At 51.1% G+C, this 23,240-nt stretch overlaps 5 protein-coding genes across 6 annotated transcripts; 2 read left to right on the forward strand and 3 right to left on the reverse strand.

Annotated features, from left to right (window-relative positions):
• Positions 1 to 743: 743 nt before the first annotated feature.
• LOC100898191 (uncharacterized) lies at positions 744 to 2,911 on the reverse strand. Its single transcript, XM_003748255.2, has 5 exons — positions 2,836 to 2,911; positions 1,767 to 1,871; positions 1,470 to 1,648; positions 1,231 to 1,300; positions 744 to 1,144 (listed from the first exon to the last, which is right to left on the reverse strand). The coding sequence occupies exons 1-5, from the start codon at positions 2,909 to 2,911 to the stop codon at positions 1,008 to 1,010; spliced, it is 567 nt and encodes a 188-aa protein (XP_003748303.1). The 3' UTR covers positions 744 to 1,007.
• A 2,721-nt stretch (positions 2,912 to 5,632) lies between these two features.
• Positions 5,633 to 7,148, forward strand: LOC100903097 (uncharacterized). Its single transcript, XM_003748208.2, has 4 exons — positions 5,633 to 6,352; positions 6,471 to 6,649; positions 6,773 to 6,842; positions 6,929 to 7,148. The coding sequence occupies exons 1-4, from the start codon at positions 6,187 to 6,189 to the stop codon at positions 7,063 to 7,065; spliced, it is 552 nt and encodes a 183-aa protein (XP_003748256.1). The 5' UTR covers positions 5,633 to 6,186; the 3' UTR covers positions 7,066 to 7,148.
• Positions 7,149 to 14,019: 6,871 nt separating this feature from the next.
• On the reverse strand, positions 14,020 to 14,801 carry LOC114828493 (tRNA pseudouridine synthase A 2). The gene is made up of 2 exons (XM_029112841.1): positions 14,272 to 14,801; positions 14,020 to 14,089 (listed from the first exon to the last, which is right to left on the reverse strand). The coding sequence occupies exons 1-2, from the start codon at positions 14,683 to 14,685 to the stop codon at positions 14,069 to 14,071; spliced, it is 435 nt and encodes a 144-aa protein (XP_028968674.1). The 5' UTR covers positions 14,686 to 14,801; the 3' UTR covers positions 14,020 to 14,068.
• Positions 14,802 to 15,854: 1,053 nt separating this feature from the next.
• Positions 15,855 to 17,501, forward strand: Cyt-c1 (Cytochrome c1). 2 transcript variants are annotated; one of them, XM_018641350.1, is made up of 4 exons: positions 15,855 to 15,902; positions 16,069 to 16,361; positions 16,486 to 16,668; positions 16,790 to 17,501. In XM_018641350.1, the coding sequence occupies exons 2-4, from the start codon at positions 16,092 to 16,094 to the stop codon at positions 17,243 to 17,245; spliced, it is 909 nt and encodes a 302-aa protein (XP_018496866.1). In that variant the 5' UTR covers positions 15,855 to 15,902; positions 16,069 to 16,091; the 3' UTR covers positions 17,246 to 17,501. The 2 variants fall into 2 exon arrangements, with proteins under 2 accessions (XP_018496866.1, XP_003748257.1); XM_003748209.2 differs by lacking the exon at positions 15,855 to 15,902 and adding an exon at positions 15,903 to 15,924.
• Positions 17,502 to 19,477: 1,976 nt separating this feature from the next.
• On the reverse strand, positions 19,478 to 22,034 carry Hacd1 (3-hydroxyacyl-CoA dehydratase 1). The gene is made up of 5 exons (XM_003748210.1): positions 21,824 to 22,034; positions 20,566 to 20,712; positions 20,374 to 20,468; positions 20,130 to 20,275; positions 19,478 to 20,036 (listed from the first exon to the last, which is right to left on the reverse strand). The coding sequence occupies exons 1-5, from the start codon at positions 21,892 to 21,894 to the stop codon at positions 19,821 to 19,823; spliced, it is 675 nt and encodes a 224-aa protein (XP_003748258.1). The 5' UTR covers positions 21,895 to 22,034; the 3' UTR covers positions 19,478 to 19,820.
• Positions 22,035 to 23,240: the final 1,206 nt, after the last annotated feature.

Consider the following 23,240-nt stretch of genomic DNA (forward strand, 5'->3'; position numbering starts at 1 on the left):
GGCGTCGGGCTGGGTTGAGCCTGGGTGATCCGTGCTCTTGATGATTCCAATCCCAATTTCGGAGCTTTCACCGCACCATCCGCCGAATTAATACCCTTGGTCTAAGCGCTCCTCTAAGAGTGTGGGTCGCATCGAGTTTCTTGGGTGGGCGTCAGAAGAGTTCGGCTTCATTAGCGATGCAAGACAAGACACCTAAGCTAGATCGCGGTTGTCAGAAATACGGTGAAACCTCGGTTAGAGAACCTCATCCGTTCCACGGAGCTATGAAAAATTCGTTCTCGCACAGCGTTACTATATCAACTTGGAGGTACGGTCCCGCTGTTGCCTTTGAGTTTCTCACTGTCGAGTTTCGCACTGGACATCATAGAGTGGGATCGAGGGTTCGGATCCCGCCCCACGATGGACGATACTTTGCGGGGAGGAGACGAAATTCGTCCCTTCATCAAAAAAATTCGTTCTCCGGAATGTTCGTCGAACTATCTCTGTATGTTTCAAAGGACATATGTTTCCGAGTAGGCCGAAGTCAGGTAGCTCGATCATCAGCACGGGGGAACTCTCGGTACTTCCGCCAGCAACTAGCCCCGCTCTGTGCTCGTCCAATTAGGACGGGAGCATGCAAGCCTGCTTCTGAGTTACTCCCAAGAAATATGACATCAATCGATTGCCGAAGACGTCTCCCGCGTTCCCTTGGAGGGAACTCTGCTGAAAATCAGATGTGACGGCATGGTCGAATAATCGAGGTGTTCAATGCAGCGTATACGACAAATACTGAATCCATTATATTACGATCTGGATTGGTTGCCGTTTTCATCACCGCCGGCGCAAATGACAGATGGTATTTGCCTCTTTCTTTCGACGGGTCACAATCTCAAAGGCATGTCTCATGCTATCAACGGCCGGCCAGGCACACACGATTCGCAGATCCGCGATCGAGCACTATCCCAAAATAACGGGACATCAACCTCCGGCTACGTCATCTTGACCAATGGGGGCGGGAAGGGGGGCTCCTACGGAGACTGTCTAGAATTTCCAGGTTCAGGTAGAACGCCGATCTCCGGGACCGTCTGTGCATCCGGCGGCGTTCCCGCTAGGGGATTCCCTTCCGTCATCGGCGCCGCCTGTTCGTCCACGGCTTGAGGTTCATCTGTTGACCCAGAACCCCGCTTATTTTACTGCTTTTCATGCATAGGAGAAGAGGAATCTAGAGATATCGCTGGAAGCTCAGCTCACCGTTGTATTCATTTTCTGGGAAGTCGAATCCGTCGAGGTCGTCATCGAACATTCCTTCAGCGTCGTCGTCCTGGGTAGACCATATTGATAATATACATTAGATTATATATACATTGATATAGGACATAATTATTATACATTCGACAGTGATAGAGATTGATGTTGAGAATATACATACAATTCAATTTCAATAAATGAACCTAGAATATCGGTTTATGCTGAATGCGTGAAGTACTTGCCTCGGGGTCATACGGTCCCTCTTCGGGATGGTCTTTATCGTAGTATTCGACATCTCGGTAGGGCTCATGCACTTCCTTTATGAAGTTGATACCGTGCGAACCTTCACTTCCGAACCAGTCGGAAGCGATGAGCTTCACCTTATTCGCGATCGAGAGCAAGATTGATGAAAATAAGAAACCTTATCGGAAAGCGAGACAATGATAATTAGACTCCAGCGGAAAGGAACGGAAGGGTAGGACTCGGGTCCGATCGATAGATGAGGATGGAAGATGAATATTGAAATATTTTGCACTCACCGAGAATTACATCGTTGATGGCCTGGCTAAAGATTCCAGACACGCCTCTCGCAGTGATGTTGCCAGGAGGTGCGTCGAATTTCCGCTGAGCCTCCGGAATCGGTCCTGCAGACACGGGAGTCAAAGCGACGATGATTTTCGTAAAGAGCACAGCGGAAATCCACATTTTCCGAAAGCTGTGTCTCGTCCTAGCTCATAAGTCCTAGATATTTCTCCCCTGAATTATTCTTATCCTGCAGAATTATATTGTATTACAGAATTATAATATTCGAGAAGAATTATATTTTGTTATAGAATTATAAAATTCGAGACTGGCCGAAGCGAGTTAAGAGTCGAGCTCAGTTCAGACGCGGCGCAGGACGGGGATATTTTCTCTCTCTGTGTGGACGAGACGGTGAGACAGGAAGGAAAAGTCGAATCGGAGAGCGGCCGAACCGCGCAGTCTTATTAGGGAGGTCAACTCACATCAACGTCTGGTCATGCAATCGCAAATATTATCAGGAGATTCTGAACGCGACGACGATGAAGCGAATGGATCAAAGAAGGTCAATGCGTAAGAGGTCTCGATATTCTCAAATCACGGAGAATGAGTGACATTCGATCCAGATACGGTATTCGACTAACCATTGCACTTCGATTCGCCAATAGATCGTCTTCGGTAATCGGATCGACCACGAGCTCCATATTCCTCGCCCGTTTCGGGCCGTTTTCGAGTTCCATGAGCTCGTCAATGGATGAGGCGAACCCTCGGACGCCAACATGGATCATTCGAAGATACTTCGATTGGTCTATCTCAATGAGAATGATCAGCATCATGATCTTGGCGAGACTGCACGCTGCGTCCAAGTATCCGACGAGCGCCAAATCTTTGACTCTTCCATGAATTCGGATGACGAATCGCTGACGCCTCCCGCGCGAGACATCTACCGCGTATCTCACGAGAAAATACGGAAGAGTTCACGAGACACAGTGAAATTCATACAGCGCATGAGCGAATAACTCGGAACGATCTAGGGCAGGCTGCGAAGGATTGACGGAAATCGAAGCAGTAAAAAACACAATGACTCACTGTTTTTCGATTGTGTGCTCTTGAAGTGTGGAGACGCGACTTGAAAACCTACCCGCGACTGATTTTGCCAGCCCATGCGCATGTGTCGAATCGGTATGCAACGTGCACATCGATTATTCTCTCCCCCTTAGGGAAAGTCTCTCCGTGGAGAATCGGATCGTTCGAATTGTTCTAGGTGTTGATTTCCGAACGTTGTGCCCCCAGACACGCGTTGTTGGGACGGCTGATTTTTACGCTTCAAAGGGGGCTAAGAGGAGCCCGACTTTGGGACTCGTGGGTCTTTGAAGTGTTGAAATCTATCTCTTCCTGGCGCCGAAGTTCGTCACATCTGGTAATGATCGCTTCGTATGAGTTACCGACGGGCGGAACGTCACGTTGAATGAACACGATCGAGAGCTCTGCCTGGATCATTCGGTTAATCCGAGAAGAACGTCTGTAATCTGATGGGAGATTTTCGAGCATGTCGAAACGATTTCATATTACGGCGACGGATCCAATAGCTCCCAAATATTGTTCGCAGCCTCGTTCCGAATCGTCGCTGCAGAAAGTTTCGGGGTTCCTCAAGGAGCAGATGGCTTCACCCGACGAAAATTCTGCGGTTGTTTTGCATAAGTCGAACGTCGCCAAATATCCGTCAAAGGTACGTCAACGAGGGGTCTTGATACGAGAATGAGGAGAGATATGCGTCTTCAGATCGCTCTGAGATTCTGTCGATCAACTCAGGTGCGGCGTATATTCGGTCACCTCATTCTTCGATCCGGCAATAGAGCGGAGCCAGAAAAGGTTTTTTGCAAACTCTGTCTCGAACAGAAGACAGAAGGGGATGCTCTGCGGCTATGGTCAAAACACGGGAACCGAAACCCGGCTCAACCATGTTGCCCGTCAGCATCCAAATGTGACGGATACAGGTAAACGATCGAGCACACTGCTGGAGTCCTGGAAGACGTCCGTCTCGAACAAGGAAGCGTCTGTGCCCGCTAAATCTGAGAAGGCAAAGAAGTTTGATCTAGCCAGGGATTCTGCCATCTGGATAAGCGAAGATTTAGTTAGTCCCTCTTTTGTTTGTTTAAGGATCAGGGCCGCGTCGTTTCTTCTTGCGCAAAAAACTCGTCACAGACGCTCCGGAGATTCCTGGGCGCAAGACGAAGCAGCGGGGTACACGTTCATTCGCCGCCGGGACAAGTGGTGGCCGGGCGACAGCCGGTTGGCAACGACGACAGGACGCCGGATTACAACCGGTCGGCAGCGACAAAAGGACGCTGAAAGTCGAGCGGTCGGGAGCGACGCATACACGCCGGGCGACATCTGAAGAGTAGGCGCGAGTGAACGCCGGGCTACAAATCCCAATATCAAAGGACTATCACTCAGGATGTTGAAGTGCAAGCACCCTAGGGAGGAGCAATGTGCGGAGATTGGGCGTCGGTTCAATGATACGTTTCAATCAATGAATCAATGATACGACTCAAAACGGAAGTGGATGTTCATTCAGAAAGGGTCGTGCTCTCATTTATTCTTCCTCTTAGACGTGCGCGATTCCGCGGAGTGTTTCCAACAGCGTACGATTCTCGATATCGTGAACGATTCTTATGATGCGCTCGTCGTTCTTCACATAGCGGCTGCGACGATCGGGCTCATGTTGTGCAGCTACGTATCTTTCATACTCCGCGTCCTCACTCTGCTGTCGTCCCCGCATACCATCAATGAGTTCGAGTAGGCCGGGGTGATCTACACGGAATTGACACTAGAGGCTTTTGTGGAAGGTTTCCACGAAGTTATTCGTGCGGGATTCGCCCCTCAGTGTCCTTTGATAAACATTCCAAATCGGGACGGGGAATCTTGGCTCCCGACGTTGCAAGGACCCGTCTCCCCTCATGTATCGAGGACGACCGATATAGTTATGCTCGAAGTATTCGAGCACGGCTGATGAATCATTCGGTTAGGGGGTTTCTCAGTTTCTTCAGTGCGTCTTCCAGGCGGTCGGGCGGTATGAATGCTAGTGCGCCTATCATTTTCACACCCGGGGCGAAATCCGCATCACTACGGTACCGGAGCATCTGGAAAGGAGGGACATTGCCAGCGGGAGCCCGTTGCGACCACGATTCCTCCAGCAGAGCAGTAGTGGAAGAGTTCATTCGTATGGTAATCACCTCGCGACTCACATTACAAAAGGTCTCTTTCATTTTATTCGGCAGAATCGCATAGCATATCGGCGTTGACGGCGTACGAGATTGTCCGGGCCGATGGGAGTCGCCGCAGCGAGGGGACGGAGTTGCTCCCAAATCCCGCCGGAAAACCATTCAAGTTTCAAATTATGGCGATTCCTCTCCACCATGCACCGCACCGATTCTTGAAGTCGGATTTTTTTTGAGCCCTCAAGTGGTGCAATCATATCTTCCCTTAACGAGGTAAGAACAGGAGCCACAACGCGAGCAAAGAACTCGCGAGTCGCGAGGGCGGAACCTTGTCTATACTGTCGTCGATGATATGTTATGTGAGTCTCTTCCTGGCAGGCATCCGCCTTCACATGCATGTAGGACGGCCTATTGAGCAAGTTTTTGACGACGGAAGATGTGCAAGTCCTCGAAGATGGCATTGTGCTGTCGAAGTGGGGAACAGGGACTCAGTGCCGAAGTAATTGAGCATAACGATGTCGGTCGCCCTCGATACATGAGCGGAGACGGATCCGTCGCAACTTCGGTATCGAGAGTTTCCGTCTCGATTCTGAACCTTGATTTGTGAACATAGAGGGGCGGATCTCGCACGGTCATTTTCACTGGAGACTTCCCCGAGACCATCAACTGGTCAGTGTCGATTCTGCGTCCATCACCCTCAGCTGCTGGGAATCGTTGAGGGTCCGAATATAACGGTGAAGTTAGGTCGCAGGAGAAGTCGCTGACCCTGCATTGTGAAGATCACGGGAGATTCAGAGGATCGTACCCTGATTGGAATTTCCGCGAAATCGCGCATGTTTTCAGGAAGAAAGTGTGAAGTGTTTCTTATTCTTTCATCGCACCCATATGAGAATCGAGGAGCGGAGCGGCACTTTCATCGGGTACCGTGCGGGGTTTCGTAGGGGTGCATCTCGAAATTTTGTCCCTCGCACTTTTCTTTCTTCTTTGGCGAGGGTGTACATCGGAGGCGACGATGACTTTCGCTCTTAGCGACCCTCGAGGCTATTGTTTGTCATTCATCCGAACCGATCTCGTCCGGCACGAAGACTGACCTGGAGCTCAACTCGCTTCAAATCGGAACTCGCGCTTCGGCCACTCTCGAATAATCTTCTGCAGGATCAGAATAATTCAGGGAAGAATTATCTAGGACAGAGCTAGGACGAGTCACAGCTTTCGGAAAATGTGGATTTCCGCTGTGCTCTTCACGAAAATCATCGTCGCTTTGACTGGCGTGTCTGCAGGACCGATTCCGACGGCTCAGCGAAAATTCGACGCACCTCCTGGCAACATCACTGCGAGAGGCGTATCTGGAATCTTTGACCAGGCCATCAACGATGTAATTCTCGGTGGGTGCAAAATATTTCAATATTCATCTTCCATCCTCTTCTATCGATCGGACCCGACTGCTACCGTTTTGTTCCTTTCCGTTGGAGTCTAATTATTATTGTCTCGCCTTCCGATAAGGTTTCTTATTCACTTCAATCGTGCTCTCGATCGCGGGTCGGGTGCAGGGCATAGCTTCTGATTGGTTCGAAAATAAAGGTACGCATGGTATCAACTTCATAAAGGAAGTCCATGAGCCCTACCGAGATGTCGAATACTACGATGAAGACTATCCCGAAGAGGGACCCTATGACCCCGAGGCAAGTACTTCACGGATTCAGCATACTCCGATATATCAATCTTTGTCACTGTCGAATGTATGATAATTATGTCCTATATCTATGCATATAATCTAATGTATATTATCAATATGGTCTACCCAGGACGACGACGCTCAAGGAATGTTCGATGACGACCTCGACGGATTCGACTCCCCAGGAAATGAATTCAACGGTGAGCTGAGCTTCCAGCGATATCTCTAGATTTCTCTTCTCCTATGCATGAGAAGCAGTAAAGTAACTGGGGTTCTGGGTCGACAGATGAACCTCAAGCCGTGGACGAAAAGGCGGCACCGATGACGGAAGGGGATCCCCCAGCGGGAACGCCGCCGGATGCACAGACGGTCCCGGAGATCGGCGTTCTGCCTGAACCTGGAAATTCTAGTCAGTCTCCGTAGGAGCCCCTCTTCCCGCCCCAATTGGTCCAGATGACGTTGTCGGAGGTTGATGTCCCGTGATTTCGGGATAGTGCTCGATCGCGGATCTTCGAATCGTTCGTGCCTGGCCGGGCCATGCTACCTCATGATAGCATGAGACCTGCCTTTGAGATTGTGACCCATCGAAAGAAAGAGGCCAATACCATCTGTAATTTACGCCGGCGGTGATGAAAGCGGCAACCAATCCAGATCGTAATATAATAAATTCAGTATTTGTCGTAGACGCTGCACTAAACACCTCGATTATTCGACCATGCCGTCACATCTGATTTTTCGTAGAGTTTCATTCCCTCGAAGCGCATGCCGGAGACGTCTTCGGCAATCGATTCATGTCATATTCCTTGGGAGAAACTCAGAAGCAGGCTTGCGTACTCCCGTCCTAATTGGACGAGCACAGAGCGGGGCTACTTGCAGACGGCGGAAGAACCGAAAGTGAGTCCGGAAGAGTCGAAGGGGGCTCACAATCACGAGCAGACTAGCTCCTTCCGCACGCCCGTTTGCGAGACGAATTTCTTGTCGAGGACGATCAGCTACGACGTCCAGTCGGATCATGGGGAAGCTTGAGGGGGGAATCCGAATCTTCCCGATAAACTCGGTTCGATATCAGAGCCGTCATGTCTTTCCGTGAATCGAGCGTTTGTTTCCCCTCGTAGCGCCCTCGAGGAACGTTCCGCCGTGCTGATAATCGAGCTACCTTACTTCGGCCTACTCGGAAACATATGTCCTTTGAAACATACAGTGATAGTTCGACGAACATTCTCGAGAACGAATTTTTTTCGATAAAGGAACGAATCCCGTCTCCTCCCCGGAAACTATAGTCCCTCGTGAGGCGGGATTCGAACCCTCGATCCCCCTCTATGATGCCTAGTGCGGAACGCAACAGTGAGAAACTCGAAAGGCAACAGCGGGACCGTACCTCCAAGTTGACGCTGCACGAGAACGAACTTTAAGTTAGCTCTGTGGAACAGATTCGGTTCTCTAGGGTTTCACCGTTTTTCTGACAACCGCGATCTAGCTTGGGTGTCTTGCCTTGCATCGCTAATCAAGCCGAACCCCTCTGACGCCCACCCAAGAGTTTCGATGCGACCCACACTCTTAGAGGAGCGCTTAGACCAAGGGTATTAATTCGGCGGATGGTGCGGTGAAAGCTCCGAAAATGGGATTGGAATCATCAAGAGCACGTATCACCCAGGCCCAACCCAGCCCGACGCCGCACCGACGTCAACAATATAATCAATGAACGAAGGAATGACCTCTCGTGATTCTGGCCTCCTGACTTGGTGATTCACGCCCATGATCGAATCCAAACGATTGCATTCCAGCCCAGAACTCATGTCTCCGATACGGATTGGGATAGGTGGACGGGAGAGCCATTAGGCGAAAGTAAATACGGGAGGGACCAGCCAGGAGTCCTCCGTCCCATCCCACCGATCGGTGTGTGCCTCTCCCTAAGTACGATACGGGGTTCTGTGTGCCTCTCCCTAAGGCAAAAAGAAGACGGGGTTCGACCCCTAATAAGAGCGGAGGACACGATGAGTTTACATGGAGGTGCTCGAGCTAAGTCTCAATCCAAAATGGGAACCTCCTCTAATCACGTTCAGAAGACAATCCGCAAAGCTTCTCCTAATCACTGAGAGCGTGCGACGCGAGCCTGCCCCGATTGATCGCACCCCCATGAGAATCGAAGAGCGGAGCAGCACTTTCATCGGGTGCCGTTTCGCGTGGGTGCATCTCGAAATTTTGCCCCTCACACTTCTCTTTCTTCCTTGGCGAAGGTGTACATCAGAGGCGACGATGACCTTCGCTCTTAGCGACCCTGGAGACTCTTGTTTGTCATTCATCCGAACCGATCTCGTACCGAACCAGCACGAAGACTGACCTGCAGGCCGCCGACCGTGTTTCGCAGTATACCTCGGAAGTGACCCACTGGCACTGATCCAGGGAATCTCGTTCCTTCAAGGGAGTTCAGGAAATTCATGATGAGGGCCATCAGCTTCGCGGTCTTGATGATCCTGGTTTGCCCTTCGATCTCCTTCAGACTACCGGCTTTCCTCAGGGGGGCTGATCGGAGTGAACGAAGTCCTCAGGAAACGCCACCAGGTGAGTTTTCAGATCGATGGGATTCCTTTCGCATCGAAAATATGTTTTGAAATTTCCTCGCTCTTCTCGGCTCTCATTGTTTGACTTCTATTCACGTGGGCCGACCTCGTTTATCTGGATACTAATCAGGGCGAATGATCTTTGTGCAGACTTAGAACGCTACCATATTGAGCCGCCGACGATGACGGCTCTGTTGGCAGAGGGGGACGGGCCCGTCCGTGTGGTTGTTGGTACGAAAGAAGAGCTACAGGAGTTAGAAAAGGTGACGGCGCTTCCTCGATGAAATGCGAGAGCTTTTGGAATATTCATGGAGGCGCGAGCATTCTCGAATCCTGCTCGGAGATGACACTCGATTCCGTTTTCAGTTGAAGACCGCATTGGATCCCAAATCAAATTTCTCGATGAAGTACGACGACCTGGGATCATCGATGCCTTTCTCGGTCGGTGATCTCCGAAGACACGTGACGAATGAAGCCACAACCGAACCAATGAAAGCCGATAACGGGACTTGCCCGGTCTCAATAGGAGAGCTTTTGCCCCTGCTTCGGAAGCATCCGGTTCCGACACTCGTTCATGACAGTCCTGAGTTGATTCTTGGCATGTTGCAGAGGCTCGTCCCGAAGCCTGAGACATTCGAGGTGATTCCAGATCTCGAACTGCAGCCGAGTGCCAAGAAATTGGTATCCTTAGCGGTACGGAATCCGGACTGGATCAGATCGATCATAGCCTCTGCACCGAGCCTCCTGAGCGACATGTTAGGTCTAAGCAGCGAGTCCTCCTCAAAAACAGAAGAGTCCGAGAAACCAGAAGAGTAGGGCGATGGAGCTGTGTTCGCAAGAAGGGGCTTTCCGATTTAATATATGCTCAATGCGTTCTTCGTTCGAATCACCTCAGATCGATGTTGTGATGACGAGAAATAAATTATACCTTATTCTGTTTCACTGGAATTTTATAATTTCTGAGCCGGCGTCAAACAATCAGGGATAGAGGTGGCAGTCTTTGTGAGCCTCCACTGAAGAATGCATAAATAATTGAGGAGGTCATTATTCGAGGTACGAGTTTTATTAGGAGTACATAGAAAGAAATTCTGAGCATAAGTCTATTCTATTTAGATGAGATAAGTTTGTGAGGCCCTCACGTTCAATGACCCGTTTTGCGAGATTCTATCCGAGCTCGCTTCTAGAACACTGGCTCCGTAAACAACAAAATGATCGCCTTCCACACGATCCATATGACGCGAAACTCAGTCGTATAAATTTCCTAATCGAGGACTCTCTCCTCCCCGGAACCGCGTGTATGAATTGCGAGGAACTCGCGAACGTCTCACATTCGACCTCGACAATTGGCTTCGTTACAACGGCATCTCATGCCACTTTTCAACTTCGACGGATCGGCCTTCAGGTTGTAGTCGAATGTGAGTTCCTCGTGTTTCTGTATGTCTCTGCACGCGAAGAACGCTAATCTTGGCTTCTGAGGATTGAGATCGTCGACCCAGACATTGATGACTACCATGTTAGGATTGCACTGGAACGGAAAACGAATCGATCAAAAATATTCTCGCCGATGATTCAAGATCGCCAGCGGAAAATAATAATCGCAGGCATCCTGCATCGGACAGCGTCACTCTCCCTTCCAAGTGAAATTAGTACTTACAGAATGATTGATGAAGTGACTTGCGTTGCCGCTTGAGATGGCATCAACGACGAACGCGGCTTCCTTCTCAACGTTGAAGTCCAACTCGAACTGATAAGTGGGCTCGCTATTTCGAGCCGCCTCCGAAGTCACGATTTTACCTAGATACTCCATGACGAACGTCCACGCTTTGATGGGTGTGTGCGTTCTCAATCCCCAACCGCGGTCGTTAGCGGTTTTGAAGACCACGACTTCCGCCGTCCGGCCTCGCTGGGAAGGAATTGTAATGATTTGGCCGCGCCTGACAGAAATCATTGCTCCATATCTCGATCCCGGAACTCGGGCCAGTCTCTATTCACCTGGGTCACCCTGTTGTAGCAAGTTTTAGGACATTGGCAGGCTGAGTTACACTCGTATATCGGTCCCCTGCGAGTTCGAGCCCACTTCCCGAGCCGGCCGTCAGGTAAATAGTTCCGCTGTGCGTCACAATCTTGATGTAATAATTGGCAATCGTCCATTCCACACTCTTTACACGAGCAACCGATGGCGACCGATTGGGGAACGTAGTCGCGGTCGAGAATGTAATCCTGGAGAGAGGAATTCGGTCCTGTATGAGTGATGATAGATCGATACATCCGGTTCCCTCGATTGGATATGACGGAAAGGTTGTCGAATGAATCGGGGGTACTGACCTGGATGAATGTGAAGTCGGCCGGCGGCACATCGGTGTCTACGAGATTTTCGAAGTAGATCGGAGCCTCGTTCGGCAGAGCGAGTCTGGTTGCTTTATGGAGCTCCAGGAGTCGCCGGCACATCGGCTCTCGTCCATCGATGAAACGCACGAAGTTCGTTTCTGTTTCGAAGCTGTAACGTAGACCTCCGCTCATGAGCTCCAGCTCAGCAACAGAAATCGCGAGCCGAGGGTTCGGGTAGTACTTAGCAACTTACTTCTTCAATATATTTTCCCGTAGGGTCCTTGAATCTAACTTGCGGAGAGCTTCTCTCAGACCCGACTTTTCGTGACTCGCGAGCTTGGTACACTCGTCGAAACTCAAGTCGTAGCCGAGGAGACGGGACATGATCCGAGAGTTGATGAGTGGCGAATATAAGAACTTCAATACGTAATGACTCATGAGAGCTGTAATGTACGAGTCGTCGTACGAGTTCTTCTGCAAGAATCGGATAATTTTCTCGTAACATGTCATGTTCGTCAGCGGCTCCCAGGTGTTTGTCCTCGACGACCAGTTTCTCCACTTTATGAGCACCAACATCTCCCCGGCGTCGTCCAAGTGAACGTCTCTGATTTTCTCAACCTCGTATTCTGAAATGTTCGCTCGATTAGCGGCTCCTTCCCGAAGAGAAACGAAACCAACATTAATTTTTGATCGTAGAACTTACCCTTATCAGGATCCCAGTCCGCTTTCGGAGTTTCCAACGAACCATTAGTGGAGGATTTCTTCAATTTCTTCAGCGCTGGTTCTACACCCCCGCTCGGTTTAGTTGGGTCTTCCTTCCGTACTTCCTCGATAGAAGCCAGCTTCCCATGACGGAATGAGATCAAACGCTTTTTCAGCTGATCCAATTTGCGTTGAGCCTCCATGGATCTCCTCACGAGCTCCAAGAACTACCGCTCACGGAGAGGAGACGTCTCTTGGTGATGGATTCGCTCTAGAAGATAATATCTTTCCTTTAGAACGTCTCCACGCAAAATCCTGGCTCCCCCGATGAATACGGGCTGCGTCGGAGGAGACGGACGCAGCACAATCACTGGAAGATCTGTCAGATAATCCCGACACAGCCATGCGGCGGTTGCGAAGACCGTTCGAGATCTGAATCCCGAGTTAGTCTCCGGAAACGTCGTCGCTCGCTCCGGTGACAATGAAAGCAAATTATCTCACCTCTGGGATGGTCGGCCATCCAGAAATGATGTCAAAAGCATCCCATGTACAACTTATGGAACGCGATCGACATGTTAGAGAGGACCGCGCCGCTTGGCGCCATCAGACCTCGCAGACGAACGCGATCGTTTCGCTCACGGTGAGGATCAGCTCGAATCGGTGATTCTTCCTTCGGATCTCGGAGGGACTCACTGGAAACTTCTGGATTAACTGATATCTCCGCAAGCTGGCCGTTCGAAATTTCCTCAACGCAAGCGTCCGAATTTAAGACGGCGACAGTAAGCGTCGCTCGCTGATGATAGTACCTACTTTCTGTCTGCTAGAATCTGGGCGGCGCTACCTCAAGTGATTACAAGGAGGCGGAGCGGGTTGATGAGTTTGGCCGGTCGGGAATATCTTTCTCCTGAACCCATGCAGAGCCTCGGGAGTTTCGCTTTTCTGAATTAACCGCGCAGAGAAATTGGAAATCCGGCAAGTGCTTAACCCACTGCGGCAGCCTCCTGCGGTTCCTTGATGATCCTGCCTCACGGTCTGAAAAGCCGCACCGTACCGCTAGGTTTCGCCTCCTCAGGATCGTGAGGGCGACGGTCGGGCCGAGGACACCCCGAGACGTTCAAAAGAAATAGAATTCCGACACGAATCGAGGGATCATGGCGTCACAGATGCTCTCGAGCGCTAATTCATTCTCAAGGATTTTCAGTTTAGCATGCTGCTCGGGCTCGAATCGCCTCGCGGAAGAGATAACTACTGTCGCCCCATGCAGGGAGTTTTCTCAAGAACCGGGCATGATAATTATGCATCAAGACAGCCTTTATACATTAATCATTTCGGATTCTCGCACGTCGGAGCCCACAGCTTCGGGCGACTCAGTCGATCTCCCCATATAAGGCATGGGAGGTCTCCACATCGGTGCTTCCAAATCCACCCTGAATAAATTCGGGTCGTATTCTATATCTTTCAGAGTCAGAGCGTGGCCATGGAGTAAGCCTACGTTCGAGCTCCAGGATTTCCGATGCGGCTCCTTGAGCATTTGAGTGACCTGGAACGAATCGCATTCGAATTATTTTCGTCGCGAGATGAGCTACCCGCTCAAGAGGCGAGGTCGCTTCCCCCCATAGGACTTGGGAGCCGGGATGTCCTCACTATCCACCTGATTAATACGAACCTCTTCCAGGGGTATGACACCCAGCCCAACGTGCAGTGCCGCTGAGACCAGCCGTCGAACTTGTTTGTAGAGGAATGAGCGGCCGATGACGTTGAACTTCCACCAGGTGAAACTTTCACTGTAGTCACAGAGATGACTGACGTTATGGTCCGGAACGAATGTCACCTCCTCAAGACATCTTTTTGTTTCCCTGAAATCAGTCGAGATGCTCTGGAAATTCACGAAGTCGTGAAATCCCTCGAAAAGTGCGCAGGCCTGTTGCACCTTCTCCACATCAATTTCGCGGTTCATCAACAAACATCTCTTATGTTGGGTCAGAGGTTCGAGCTCGCGATTGCGGTTTCCTGTAGTCGAGTCTTTCAGCAGACCCACCCTGTACTCGTACGTCCTGCAGAGCGCCTCTGCCCTGCAGTTGAACCAGTATGGCACTTGAATGGCGCTCCGCACAACGATGTCATGATTCGTTCTTTTTAGGTACGAGTTGACGACTTTCGTGATCATCTCCGCTCCCACAGCATGACCCGGGTAAGAAAACAACGTTACATGTGCAGCATTCACGTCCGCATGGACATGACGGTCTGTCCGGGATGATGGGAAGATCTTCACTGGTAACCGGAGCCGTAAGCATCTGTCCATAGCGGCCTCTAAGACGCCTTGTATCGTCGAGTTGTCGGGACCTGTGCAATTTCGGGGTCTCTGACGCTGGAGCCCGTTGTAGCGTGAGCCGATGTATGAGAATCGCAAGAGAAATCGCTGAGCGGCAGCATCGGCGTTCAGCAGACACATCGTTGATGGAGAAGACTCGAGTCTTGCGGGGGAGGCTCCGGGAGTTCAGGCCATCGCCATTCCAGAACTCGAATCGGACTCAGTCAGGGGAAAGATGAGTTCGTAGCTTCTGCCGAAGCAATGTTGTCTATCGAATTCGCGCACATGTGTTTCGGTGAGCGCGGTCGAGGCTACTGTCATGTCCCGCCCGCGTTGCCCGCGAATCGGATGGCACTGCGGCATCTGCAGGCTGACCGGTAGGACTCCTTCTGGATGAACGACTGGAGTCAACAACCAAGCTGAGAGAATCGACCGAGACGTCTAGAGCTGATATCGTTCTTCGAGAAGCTCTGAGGCTTCGCACTCCATCAAGATTAGGACTCCGTGCCGTCTGTCTCGAGTCTTGATATGAAAGTCAATAATATTCGTGGATTATCATCTCATATCGCGGGATCAGCTGGAGACGGGAGGGGAAAACTTGACGGGGCTCGACGGACTGAAACTCCCCGGGCTCGCTGTTGGGCTCCACGGAGCTCCCGCGTATTTCGTACGAACGCGGATATCGACTCTCCCAAGGCGTGAGAGAAGCATGGGAAGGATCGCTTAAAGACGCTGCGATTCTTAGTCTATCAGATCTCTTGCTTCCGTGATAGCTGACTCATGCAAATCAGCCTCCTAGGCATCCTGACGGCTCCTGAAGATTCCGGCTCCTGAGAGGTTGCGCTCTGCCAGATCCAGTGTCTGGAGATCTAGTCCTATTATATTGAATTTTCGAGACTCGATCACTGAATAGGAAACGGACCCGTCCGGCGAACCGACGCAGGTAGCGTCAGATTGAAGCTCTTGAAGCATCAAATAGGGAGAAATTCGTGAAAGTTTGGTCAGATGTAAATGTATAGGTTCTTAGGACCAGACAATTCGAAGGAGTGGCATCTCAGCGAGTAGCTGAATCACCCTAAGCAAGTTCGGGCACGTTCTGATGGATGTTCATTCACCAGAGATACCCAGGGAGTGATCGACATGCAGACTCGGCCTGATCATCTAGAATCCTGAAGGCATCGAGGTGGGCTGTATCCTGTCTCTTTGTCCAGCAGAGCTCCGGTCACAGCCGATCCGCGCACGTCGATATGCGGCCTGAGCAGCTACGAACTTCGGAAATATTTTGTTTCAGCCCGCGAGCAGACCGCCGTGCGAGTGGTTTCGGTAGATGTCAACATCCGGCGGTCCTCTCTAGTGCTGTAGGTTTTTCAACTTGTGAAGGTTATTGAATGAGAACAGAGTTATATCTCACGGGCGATTAGGGGCCCTCTCCCAAGAAGTGAAGTCCGCAGGGATACGTCCTCCGAAGTGCCCCCGTTGCGGTGCTGGAACGCAGCCCCTAATATCCTTCTTTTGTCCTTCCAGAGTGGCCCGTGGAAGCTCAAGAAATGGCCCTCACGACTCTAGCCCGGAGTGGTCGACTAGTGGCTCAAAACCAGTCCCTACGGTACGTTTCTACGAAATCCGGACCTTCTACCGGCAGAAAAGTCATGTATTCGTTGTTGGGTACGGCTGGCTTCGGTGCAGCCGGAGTCCTTTATGCCCTCGAGAACTCGGTGAGCGCGATGGAACTCGTAGCGCATGCCCCGAAGTACCAATGGCCCCACGGTGACTGGATAGAGAGTTTCGACGCACGTTCGATCCGTCGCGGTTACGAGGTGAGCTTTCCGCTTCTGAGGGGAGATCTCCACTATCGGTGCACAATAGGGGGGTCATGTGTGGGAGAGGGAACTGTCACTCGAGACAATCTTATGGAAGCGAGCTCATTCCCATGTGTTCAAGGTGTTCAAACAAGTTTGCGCAGCGTGCCACAGTTTGAAGTATATCGCCTACCGTAATTTGGTCGGAGTTTCACACACCGAAGAAGAAGCGAAGGCCGAAGCCGCTGAAGTCATGGTCACGGATGGGCCCGACGAGTCGGGCGAGATGTTCCAGAGGCCAGGGAAGTTGTCAGATCTCTTCCAGGTGAGTTCTCTTTTGCGCCAATCCTCCTCCAATTTGGATCGACGAAAGAAAATCGAGCGATAATCGCTCATCGCATGGAATACCAGGAGAACCATGATTGAATCTTTGGAAACTCTTCCAGCCACCCTATCCGAACGAGGAGGCCGCTCGTCACGCGAACAACGGTGCGTACCCCCCTGATCTGTCGCTCATCACGAATGCCCGACATGGGAAGGAGGACTACCTGTTCGCCTTGCTCACCGGATACTGTGATCCTCCGGCGGGCGTTACCATAAGTGAGGGTCAAGCCTACAACCCGTACTTCCCTGGAGGTGCCATCGGCATGCCGCAAATGCTGTACGACGAAGTGATCGAGTACTCTGATGGAACTCCGGCCACAGCCTCACAACTGGCCAAGGATGTCAGCTGTTTCCTGAAGTGGGCCACGGAGCCTGAACACGATCAGCGTCAGCGAATCTTCTGGAGAATCTTCCCCGTAATAAGCGTCCTGTTCGTGGCGACCTGGGTCGTGAAGCGTAGCAAGTGGTCCTCGTTGAAGACACGGAAGATCGTTTTCACGCCCAAGAAATACGATTAGATGACTTACATACTGTAATCCGAGCGACGCCGGAGTGGCGAGGAGATGCCGCGTTTAATTTATGCACGAGTTCCTCGCGAATATCCTACATCAGCGAGCCCGGCCCTGGAAGCAATCGGACGCTAAGCGTGGGGACACGGACAAGGAAATCGTGGATTCTTAGCTAGAGAACCTTGGATTGGGGCTTTCTCTCCTGGAGAAAAACGTTCGCATCTTCCTCGAGAGAGGCGATAGTTTACATAAAAACTGTTACTCAGAAAAAGCGTTCTTTTGTCTTTCCTCTCCTTGCTGTGGAAACAGTGGCGGACCTAGCTTTGATGGCGTCCGGGGGCGACAGACGGAAATTCGCCCCCTGTAATCATCATTATCCTTCCACCCGTAAGAACACACGCACTTCCGACAATTTCCGCAAGTTAGGCTCGTCACATCTCAATGTTGATCGCAATCTATACCATGAGACGAAATTGAAATGTCGCTCTCCTCCAGCACTGTCCCCCTCAGATCCGCCCCAAGGTAGAATTCCATCCATCATGATTCCCGCAAATGGCTTCAGAGATATTTGGAGGGTCAGAATTTTTCCGAGAGGCTTCGAGCAGACAAGAACAGTACCAAGGCATTTCGACATTGCTAGTCGACAAGCATGGAAACTACATCTCTCTGAGGAGTGGAGGTCTCATCGAACATTATGATTCTCTTCTATCAGGACTGCCGTGGTTCCGGCCTGGGATGCCATCTGCAGGAAGAAACTGTTGCACCGACTCTCGGGGCGAGAGTCGTGCTTTTCATACCAGCCTCTCACTCAAAGCCTTGCCTCGAATCCGGATGTATTCTCTCTGAACCTTAGACCTCGCGTGAGCAATAACTAAATAGAAAGTCGGATATTACTCGGGCTGCTGAATCAGCGCCTGTCGAAACAGCCGAAAAAGTTGTCTGACTCCGCATGACGAGCGACGTGAATTTTAGGCTCTTAACAAATAAAAGGTCCGGGCAAGTTCCTCCGTCGAAACCGTCTTCTTAGAGAACAATTGATGAGCGACATTCGATGAGTTGCGGCTGACAGGGTCGGTCTTACTCCGAGTCTGAAGTTCGACTGTGCGGGAGACGAGCGAAGAAGCAGCGGAACCTTGATGAATGATGAGGGATGGACAGGCTATCGACCATGCGCAGTATTCTCGCCAGGTGCCTCCGGAAAGAGTCCTTGGTGAGAATCGTCTACAGGACTGCCCTGCGCGAAGCACGAGACATCCCGTGCGTCGGCTCGACGGCTCGTTAGGACATTCGGGGTCATGTCTCCGGAAATAATTCCCGTCTCGCATGAATATTCCCGTCTATTCAGAGATTTACTCGCAGCGAGAAAACTGTCCGCAGAGTGAGCAGATTATTTGGCGCTCCGCAGGCATGTGCGGAACGCCGTCGCGACTCGAACGGAGGACGGGTTCCCCCGGAGGTCGTTCTACTCACTCAGAAGGAAGCCCAGTAGTGGCAGTGTCTCCCGCACTTCTCGAATTCGAATCAACTTTTTTTCCAGCACTTAAAATTTGTGTGAGGGGCTGACGGCTCCCACGAGAATCGGGAGACGATTGTCTGACTGTGTATGAGAGCATCCGTCCCCCGTATATCTGTTCTGAGAACTCATGCATCAGGTGTTGTTCGAGAAGCTCGCGGCTTCTCAGTATTTCCTTTGAGCTCAAGGCCTGGTGTTTCCGGGTGGGACGAAAGAACTGTCGCTTTTTTTTTCGCCGAGGCTGATATCTGAGAGAGGAAGAGAGAGAGCGCGCGCACCAGCGTATATTTCCTGCAAGATTGCGAAACACGGAACGGAGATATACGAGACGACCCTCCCAAATCATTTTTCTCTATCTGCCGAACCGACGAAAGAGCTCCGTAGTGTATGGAGAAGAGCTTCCCTCGATGCAAGCAAGCGTCCTGGCGTGAGGTGCTCAGTCAACTCGTCGGAAGCTAACTCTTGACAGTCTCGGGATCAACTTAGGTGGAAGATGATCGAGAGTAGAATCGATGGGTCTCTGGGCCATGCCACCTGTTAATTCGATCCGAGAGACTCAACGAGCTCAGATTGTTGTTGGCAGGGGCTATAGACAGACTTCCGATCGCTGATAGGCCGCTCCGCGGAGCTCGGCTGACTCGGGCAGACAGAATCAGAACGAACTCAGCGCACGGTCTTCGGGAATATAAGTTCTCATACCGCACCCCAAGTTTCTTGAGCGAAATATGTTACCTTCTGTCGAAATTCCCTTTATTTCGTCCTTTGGAAAATATAAGTACAGAATAATGTCAACTGTCTTTTCTGCCCGACAGGGGATCTGGCTCCGAATCCTGAGCGCTCGTCGCATGTACATAAGAGTATATGAGTGCCTCCTCAGAACTTCACCGCGATAAATATGGAATGTCTGGACGTAACGCTTCGCGGCCACAGGCTCGCCATTGACCGTCATTGCACGATATCAACACTTATCAACTTGAACTTTGTGATAATTGCCTAATGCTCCCGGAGCTGGCTGCGATCATTGTCGCTAATATTGTTAATATTGGCGGTACCTAGCATGGTGTCCGACACCTATTGAGATTTAACTTTGGGCGGGTTGAGCACCTTGGAGCGTTGCTTGAGCATGTGACCGTACATTTGAGGGAAACCGGGAATATAGGTAAGCATGACGAAAATCATGAACCAATGGTAATCGAACGACCAGTTGAAGTCGTTCGGCAAGCTCACGGTTAGAAGACTTCTTTTCCTGATGAGGGGTAGAGCTGAGTACATCGAGAGGAGTTCACCCTGCAAACCATCACGGAAGTCAGAACCTCAGTCCCAAGCCAGGAATTCGCGAGCGATTTCGACAGGAGATTTTGGATGGGTTCGGCAACTCACCGAAACTCCCGTTGGGTACAGAATTAAGAAGAAAGAGTATCTGCACCAGATGAGAATGGGAGGGCAGGCGTCATACAGAGCGAGAACGTAGAAGAGGTAACGCGTTATTTCGGCGATGCACCAAGCCACCAAGAGCATGGGCAGACCTGGGAAGAGACAGGAATCTCGTTAGAGCTTCGCAACACCAAGAAGATCCCGACGTGATTTATGTCGTCGTTACGAGAATTTTCTCGGGCGAACGTACCGATTTGCACTCTCGACTCTGGAACTATGACGAGAACTCCGTAATAGACCACGACACGCGAGAGGATCTGAATGAACGTCAAGAAGGGGTTCGACCTAGAAAAAGGAATTCTCGTTGGATCGGCATGCATCTTTTCTATTTCGAAGGACACGTTTCCCTTCAGTCCCACAGAATCGCGGACCGGTGACCCACCTCACGAGACCGACGAGGCAGTGAACAACTTCGAGGAATCCTGCGGTTTGTGCGATTCCTAGCTCCCACTCCACGTTCTCGAAGGCACCCTTATAGCATTTTTTTTCTTGGAAGTAGAGTAGAGTCTTCACAAGGATCAGAGTCCAGCTGTAAAAAAAAGATGAGAGATTCATGTCGGATTACTGAGAGACCGATTTTTCGCTCTCGCTCGTCCTGATGTCGTATACGGTGTCGAGAGGATTGGGCCCCTGGTTCCGGGAATGGGGCACAACCCTCAATCTCACAGGACCACGGTCATCTTTTCGGATCCTGCGCCGGGGCGGTATTCCCGACACATCGCGGAAATAAATATAGAGCTGAGCCTCCTTTTCCTGGACAGCAGAGCGACTCGATCCGCGCCGATGCAGTCCGCTATCCAAAAGTATTTGAGACGGAAATTCGGTAAATTCCAACGCTTTCGGCCTGGGAGAACGTATACGCGGAAATCTGATCATTTTCGGATTTCGATCCCTGAGCTCCGCGAAACCTTGGCGGTGCAAACTTGGACGGCTGCTAAGAGACCATGAACGGAGAGGATTCGGAGCCAAATTCGAATTTCCGTCCGATGATGTCGCGCTGTTATGAAACGCAACAGGATGCGCTCAAGGTTTCTTTCGAGCAAGAAGGAAAATCTTGCTCCAAAGGATTATCGCGACGAGCTGCCCCGACGAGACGGCAAGGGCAGCGACATCGTTTCCTGGGCGCTTTTCGTCCCGAAGCTGCTTTTCGATCGAAGACAGTCCGGTATGAACTCCACCATCGTTCATGAGTTAAATTCGCAAAGTCACTAGCACGACGATTCTTTTTTTCTTCGAGGATCGCGGCTCGGAAACGGCATCCTTCCCCCTCGTATCCGGCATGCGCACGACTCGGCCGGGAATATCCTCGATGAGAAAAATTTCTCACACAGCCCGACGAGGTATCCAGTCTCTCTGATCATGGGCATCATACATTCCTTATGATCAGAGAGAGTTGATCCCTCCCAAGGTCGCGAAGACGATGCCCGAGAGCGTACAGAGAACCTTCGGGAGCCGAGATCAGTGGCTCAACTCGAGAGATGTTGTCTCGAATTCTCCAATCGATATTTTCAACATTGTCGACACTCGACAGTCCTCTTCCCACTCCCGTCCAGCCGCCACAAGCATTTTGTAGGCACGACCTCGGAGATTGGTTGATTCTTCGCTCGATTTCCTCATTAATCCACGAACAGGTGTCTTACCTCAAGGTTTGAGCGGAGTTGTAGAGCGTGAGATACGCTTTGGCAGCGCCGCTTTGCTCTTTTTTCGACATGTTCGTTCGGCCACTCGACTGCGTCCACGTCAACAAACACGGAGAACGTCTCGTCACAGGGTAAGACGCGACGGAGCGAAGACAACTGAGCGAAGAAAGTGCCGGCTGAGGTTAGCCGTTCATTCGACTTCGGTTTTAAACGGCGGCCGTCGCCGGCGCCGCCGCCGCCGCGGATTGAGAGAGAGCCATCTGGAGAGGAGGAGCAACCCCGAGTGATTACGTTTCGGGCGAGCGAGAGACGACCGGGAACGCGCCAGTTTTTCAAACCGATCTCTAAGACCATCACTCATGTCAGACTATGGCGCACTGATCGGAGCCAGGTGTCGAGACTCCGTCGGTCACCCCCCGATTGTATTCTGGAGAGGTTCCCCACCGATCGCGAAGTTTTCCAGGAGTCAGAAGGGGTTTCCCCGGAGAATATATACCGCAGGCATGGCGCGCAGGCCGGAAGGGTTCCTTCCGACGTAGATAGACGTAGAAGCCCGATTGCCCTCAAGGGCTGGCAGAAGAATTCTGGGAAGAGAGAGCAACTTGAGAGTCGAGAGAGCGACCGCCCTCTTGGACAGTGGTCCCCAAACATTCTCTTCCACGGAAGGGGTTCCGTAGGGGTCCCGCAGGTAGACTTTGGGGTTCCGCGCAATCCGCAACGGAACCCCAAGGGTTCCGCGGAACCCAGTTTGAGAAACACTGCTCTCATCATTTGAAGTACTGTCCTCGAACCCACGCCGCATCAGAACCCCAGCTTTCAATTCCACCGTCTTTTCCTTCCGTCCCGTGCACACGCTCCGACCTCTGTATTCTAGAATCATTAGAACACCGAGATAGAATCAATCAGATAGATAGGGGTCTCACGTCTCACATATAGCTACCCCCTCAGGTCCATTGCTCAACCAATGGGTACCAAAGGACCTTCAATATCAGAATGAACTCCTGTCCGCCATCCGTTGTTCTACCCGGACTCCCTGTGTGTGTTTTTCCTACTTCTCGTGCGGTATGAACCTCCACCCTGATCAGTGATCAGTGCCAGCTCTAGACGAGAGTACAACGTCTGAAATCACAAACCGTGCTAGTTTTGAATCGTCAAGAAGCATGTACTCTTCTGTCATAGCTGTCTTCGTTGAAGCGCTTCAGGACCGAAGATCTATTCAGCATGTACGCATTATGTTTATGTATGTAGGATGAACAATATTGATCGGAAGAATCGGAGTCGATCTCTCCTTGAGATCATCTATTCGGCTGGGAAATGTCACTGACAGGGACTCGGAGCCATAAGTTTCCCCCAGCTGATTCGCACAATGTGTGAACCGAAGGAACCGCGGGTACCTGTCTCTTGTTTTTTTTTGTAA

The sequence above is a fragment of the Galendromus occidentalis genome, unplaced genomic scaffold (assembly GCF_000255335.2).
Source record: "Galendromus occidentalis unplaced genomic scaffold, Mocc_1.1 scf7180000077529, whole genome shotgun sequence".
Taxonomy (NCBI): Eukaryota; Metazoa; Arthropoda; class Arachnida; order Mesostigmata; family Phytoseiidae; genus Galendromus; species Galendromus occidentalis.

What these genes read in the sequence shown, in the direction of transcription:
- Hacd1 (XM_003748210.1), bottom strand. Translation starts at nt 21,894, where the DNA reads ATGTCGAAAAAAGAGCAAAGCGGCGCTGCCAAAGCGTATCTCACGCTC. An exon ending in AGAGTCGAGAGTGCAAATCG is followed by an intron (nt 20,276 to 20,373) that starts GTACGTTCGCCC and finishes GTCTCTTCCCAG; the next exon opens with GTCTGCCCATGCTCTTGGTG. An exon ending in TGTACCCAACGGGAGTTTCG is followed by an intron (nt 20,037 to 20,129) that starts GTGAGTTGCCGA and finishes GATGGTTTGCAG; the next exon opens with GGTGAACTCCTCTCGATGTA.
- LOC100903097 (XM_003748208.2), top strand. Translation starts at nt 6,187, where the DNA reads ATGTGGATTTCCGCTGTGCTCTTCACGAAAATCATCGTCGCTTTGACT. An exon ending in AGGGACCCTATGACCCCGAG is followed by an intron (nt 6,650 to 6,772) that starts GCAAGTACTTCA and finishes TGGTCTACCCAG; the next exon opens with GACGACGACGCTCAAGGAAT. An exon ending in CCCAGGAAATGAATTCAACG is followed by an intron (nt 6,843 to 6,928) that starts GTGAGCTGAGCT and finishes CTGGGTCGACAG; the next exon opens with ATGAACCTCAAGCCGTGGAC.
- Cyt-c1 (XM_018641350.1), top strand. Translation starts at nt 16,092, where the DNA reads ATGGCCCTCACGACTCTAGCCCGGAGTGGTCGACTAGTGGCTCAAAAC. An exon ending in CGATCCGTCGCGGTTACGAG is followed by an intron (nt 16,362 to 16,485) that starts GTGAGCTTTCCG and finishes CATGTGTTCAAG; the next exon opens with GTGTTCAAACAAGTTTGCGC. An exon ending in AGTTGTCAGATCTCTTCCAG is followed by an intron (nt 16,669 to 16,789) that starts GTGAGTTCTCTT and finishes AAACTCTTCCAG; the next exon opens with CCACCCTATCCGAACGAGGA.
- LOC114828493 (XM_029112841.1), bottom strand. Translation starts at nt 14,685, where the DNA reads ATGTGTCTGCTGAACGCCGATGCTGCCGCTCAGCGATTTCTCTTGCGA. An exon ending in GCAGGACGTACGAGTACAGG is followed by an intron (nt 14,090 to 14,271) that starts GTGGGTCTGCTG and finishes GACTGATTTCAG; the next exon opens with GGAAACAAAAAGATGTCTTG.
- LOC100898191 (XM_003748255.2), bottom strand. Translation starts at nt 2,911, where the DNA reads ATGGGCTGGCAAAATCAGTCGCGGGTAGGTTTTCAAGTCGCGTCTCCA. An exon ending in GAGCACACAATCGAAAAACA is followed by an intron (nt 1,872 to 2,835) that starts GTGAGTCATTGT and finishes CCGTGTCTGCAG; the next exon opens with GACCGATTCCGGAGGCTCAG. An exon ending in CATCAACGATGTAATTCTCG is followed by an intron (nt 1,649 to 1,766) that starts GTGAGTGCAAAA and finishes CTTTCCGATAAG; the next exon opens with GTTTCTTATTTTCATCAATC.